General features: G+C 34.3%; 1 protein-coding gene across 1 annotated transcript in view; it reads left to right on the forward strand.

The window, feature by feature from the left end:
* The window catches only part of LOC106870186 (autophagy-related protein 2 homolog B), a 161,036-nt gene that overhangs the window by 136,232 nt on the left and 19,972 nt on the right, over window positions 1–4,832 (forward strand). Inside the window, exons 31-34 of the mRNA XM_014916188.2 lie at window positions 60–316; window positions 2,469–2,676; window positions 3,458–3,515; window positions 3,957–4,077. Coding sequence (XP_014771674.1) covers window positions 60–316; window positions 2,469–2,676; window positions 3,458–3,515; window positions 3,957–4,077 — 644 coding nt within the window. The remainder of the gene's footprint in view (window positions 1–59; window positions 317–2,468; window positions 2,677–3,457; window positions 3,516–3,956; window positions 4,078–4,832) is intronic.

Consider the following 4,832-nt stretch of genomic DNA (forward strand, 5'->3'; position numbering starts at 1 on the left):
ATTTATATACTTGTGTGCATTTATTTATTTATCTAATTACTTATTTATTGCATTTTCAGCAAGTCATGGTAGCCATTCTAAAAAGAGTTCATCCAGCAAACGAACTACTACAGAGGTATTCTTTGTTCCCCCAAACGAGGATCAGCCTATCTATCCTACTCCAAATGAGAATGCTGGGAATTTGGTATCTTCAGAGAACTTATCTTCATCATCCAGCTCAAAGTCACTCTATAGCAGCAGTATGTCAGAAGAAAACACTGAACTTGATATTGATGAAGATTATTGTATTCTTGATGATATTGGAATGGGAGTTGAGGTTGGTAGAGTATACCTGATACTTTTTTAAAGAATTTTATAAACTGTGTCAACTTCACAAGTCTCTTAACCTCACTTTCTCTTTTGATCTCTAAAATTCTTCTTTACATACGCTTTTACACATTTTTATATGGATTCCACAAACTAAGCGTCTTTGTTGTTTTACTAGTGAATGTGACAAACTTTCAGATTGAGTTGTGTAACTTGCTTGAGTAAGTTTTGTACACCAATATAGAGAGATATACAAAATAAATTTTTAGCTCACTTTCCTAGACGGTTCTTCTATCCCACTATCCAGCTTTTAATGTCAATATTTTAGAACTAATTGGGTTGTTGGAAATGTTACATTGTCACAGATTTCATATAATTGTGCAGAACCTCAGATCTGTCAGTTGTGCTGCTGTCATAAAATGACACTTCACCTTTTTATGACCATATTTTTTAATCAAAATATGCTGCCTATGTTTCAATTGAATTTGAAAAATAATCAAGAAGTATATTTTCATTAATTGATATATTAGGTCAGTAACAGCTTGTTTTTACTTGCATGGAAGCAAAAATCAACCCTAGCAGAAAATGTGCTGAGTTTTGGTGACCAAACATTTAATCCAAAGCACTATTATTTTAACCAGTTTACACATATCTGCTGTCTGAACTATCCATGTTTAATATGTTAGGTCAGTGGAAAGAGTTTAACCCTTTAGCATTTAAACCGGCCATATCTGGTCGAAAGTATTCTGCTTGTTTTATGTTCAAACTGGCCAAATCTGGTCTCTCACACCAACCCTACAATATCATTTTAAAAATTAACAGCTACCTCATCAAAATCTCATAGCTACAAGATAATGCATGATTAGTTCAAAACAATGTGGATGAAAAAGCATTAATTTTGGTAGAATAATGCAAACACTAAAGGGTTAATATGGGAGGAAGCATTAAGCATTGAAATAGTTTGGTATCAAAACAACCAGAAGTAACTTCAGGCAGATTGATATCAAAAGAGTTAAAGGATTTGTTTTCTGTGATACGTTTTATGAAAATAAGTAAAAAAGAAAAATAAAGAACTTGTCCCTTATCTGTATTTCTGAAACAACAGTTCTGATGTTGTTGATATATTAATTTAGATTTTTATGAGCTTGTCGAAGTTAATCAACACATGTTAACTTTACTGAACTAGTTTATTTTCCAGTAATTTTTATCCTGCTCCCAAAGGAATCTTACTGATTTGAATTCATTATGTCTAACTAAAGTATCGATATCTTTTGACAAAATAAAGAATATTTTTTCATTTTTTTTTTACAAATGTTTTCTTATCTGCTTCCCCTCTAGCTAAATAAACCTGTCTCCTAGCTTTCCATGCCTATCATCATCAACATCATATAACCCCCATTTTCCTTGCTGTCATGGGTTGGATGGTTTGACAGGAGTTCCATTGTCTCTTTATGTGGCACCAGCACCCATGCATTTTATGTGGGACCAGTATCAACAGGATAACCTACTATGTTGGTGGAGGGGTGTGACTTTGTGCGAGTTGGGATATTTAAGGTGTAGAAAGAACAGATATAGGTGTGTTACTTGAGTAGATACATGGATACCCCAGTTGGAAAACAGTGAATAGGAGAGTAAAGAGATGGTAGTGGGAGAGAAGGATGATGACAAAAATGTGTTGGAACATACCCTTGAGGGACATTGGAGGTGGTGAGAGTAGGTGAGGCTTGGGTTGGGTGAGTGGACAGGATGAAGTGACTAGCAAATGATGGAGAGAAATACAAGAGAGGCTTGGGGGTAGGAATTGTGGTAGATATATGAGGGCATTCAGGGTGATAGCAGGTAAGCGAGGTGTTGATGATGTAGGCTAAAGGTGTACAAAGAAAACATTGGTGGTGGAAAAAAAGAACCAAATGCTGCCAATGTTCAAGCAAAGCTTTCCCTAAGAGACTTCATGTAATAGAACGTAACTAACTTGAAATGTTTGTCTCATCTCATCGGAAACAGTTTCATCCCAACTTGAAACTATCACATAAGCACAGATACATGTACACAATTTTTTGTGACTAAAATACCATTATATGTAATGTAAAAAAACAATATTGTAGAATATATTTTTCAATGATATTTTCATTTTAAAATTTTGTTGCATTGTCATTTCAAAGCCTCGGGATAATCGACCAGAGATCAAAGTTCACATAAAAGAGCCATTAACATTAAAGGAAAATTTTTTCTATCAACCCCTTGGAAGAACAGATGCTCTCAAGTCACCTGAGCACTTCCCTGTTCCAGAAACACGCTACACTTTAAAAGAAATGTCTATTCACTGGTATATGTATGCTGGTTCAGATTTTGGCCCTGCTAAAAAAAATTGTAAGTATTTTTCCCTTCCTTTTTATATAAATCATGTTCCTTAGGTGATTAAATCAATGCAAGAGATAAAATGACAATTCTACAGCCTATTAATTACACCTTGTAATCCTTTTAGAATTAATGAAAAGTGGGCATGAAATTGAAAGGAAACAAAGATGAGTGGTTAAAGAAGATGTGTTCGTGTGGAATTGGTTGAGTATTTTGCTGTCTCAGCTTTGAATTCTGTGAGAACAGTTTCTGGCTAATAAATTAGTGATGGGGTTTCTTAAAAAAAAGGTATACGAGAGGCAATTCAGAGAGGTGCCATAAAATGCTGCCTCAATAAGTCTTAACTAACCCACACCAGCATACTAAAATAGATGTAAAATATGATGGAGATGATGATTATATATTATTCATGGACCCATGGACTCTAATCCTGGACTCTCCAGTGTTGCAGTACTCATAGCACCTACCCTAAATTGGAATTATTTAGTTTCCACTTGAATAATACTTCAATATACTTAATTGTCAGATGACAGTGTCACTATATCTATAAAGCATCACAAGTTTCACTGTAACCAGCTGGAGTACTATATGATTTATGAGTGTTTCACTTACTTGTGATGCTGATGAGTACAAAATCCCCTTCATGTGGGATGAGGGTGGGTGGGGGTCCACAAGACTAATTGATGTAACTTGAATCACTGCACTGAATGTTAAGTGTTTTGAGTGAGTGACCTATGACCCAGTGAGTTATAAGACTTTATTTGCATTACATTGCATGTCTTTATCATTCCAGGTGACAAGAATCAAAGAGCACATGGCTGTGATACTAGCAGAAACCTCCACAATTACAGGTATTTCAAATAATGGATGTTACATGACATTCTCACTTGCAATGTCCTTTCTCATAATCTGACATTAAAGAGAGAGAAAAAAATAATTTTAGGCAACAACTGCTGCTGCCACAACAACATGCCACATACCACCACTTCTACAATCTTGAGTCTTTCTTTCCTAGTTAACCCTTTCATTACCAATCCGGCTGAAACCGGCTCTGCCTTGGTAGAATGTCAGTCTAAATTCTTTACAGATATATATTTCTCTACTTATCTTGTTCAGATTTTATGAAAACCAGTCTTGCCTTTCAATCTTTTGTGTTCACTTAATAAATACCAGTAATGTACTTGTGGAAAATCAACCAATTATATATATATCTCCTATGTAAAACAAGTTTTGCACTTAATCACATTGTAAATTTTTCTTAATTTATTTTTGTTTATTTTCATTTATTACAGATCTGATCAATCAGACTATTATAAAAAAATTCACAAAGAACGAAATGTTTCAGTATCTCTGTATGATCTTGGTGGACCTGGGAGGGAAACAGATATTATGATGGAATTACAACTGATGAAGGTATCTTATACTTTATTGAAGAATTCAAATGTTCATGTTTGTTGTCTAAGTGATGTACATCATAATTTTTACTTAGTGATTTTCCCTTCAAGGTAAAATTTTACCTTATTGTTTAGTCACTGGCTCAACACCTATATTTATGTTCTTCATTCCAAAATAATAAAAACTTTAACAGACTTCCAAAATGGGACTTAATCCATGTGTATCCGCATGCGTATATGTGCATGTGTGTGCGTGGGGTGGGGGATGTAAGAAGAACATTTACGGAAATGTACTCATAAAATTTCTATTAAAATAAGTTGTCTTTATATACCATGCTTGCAATTCTCCATATAAATGATAGCAAAGTGTCTATCAAATGAAATTAAAATCCTGGTTCAATGATAGATCGATCAAGTTGCTAAAGTTTTAACGTTGTTGGTAGCAACAATATATTCTCTCTTTTAATTGAATATTGAAAAAGAGAGAAAATGCAAGGGAAATTAATTTTGGCGGTAATGACCTAAACCCTTTGATTCATTATCACAATTAAAAAAATTCAGAGGTGTAACATTGCACAAGTTCATTTCTGCAAATTTGTCCACTACCACAAAAATTCTCCAGACTTTCAGCTGTTATTTTTAGCATATCGAGTTTCATGACGAGGGCTTCACATGCTGTGGTCTTTTTGCTTTTTCGCTATAAATCTACGCATGCGGAAAAGGACCAAACAGCTGTTCATTTTCACTTTTAGACAGCAGAATGGGATGTGGATC

Source organism: Octopus bimaculoides, chromosome 3 (assembly GCF_001194135.2).
Source record: "Octopus bimaculoides isolate UCB-OBI-ISO-001 chromosome 3, ASM119413v2, whole genome shotgun sequence".
Classification (NCBI taxonomy): Eukaryota; Metazoa; Mollusca; class Cephalopoda; order Octopoda; family Octopodidae; genus Octopus; species Octopus bimaculoides.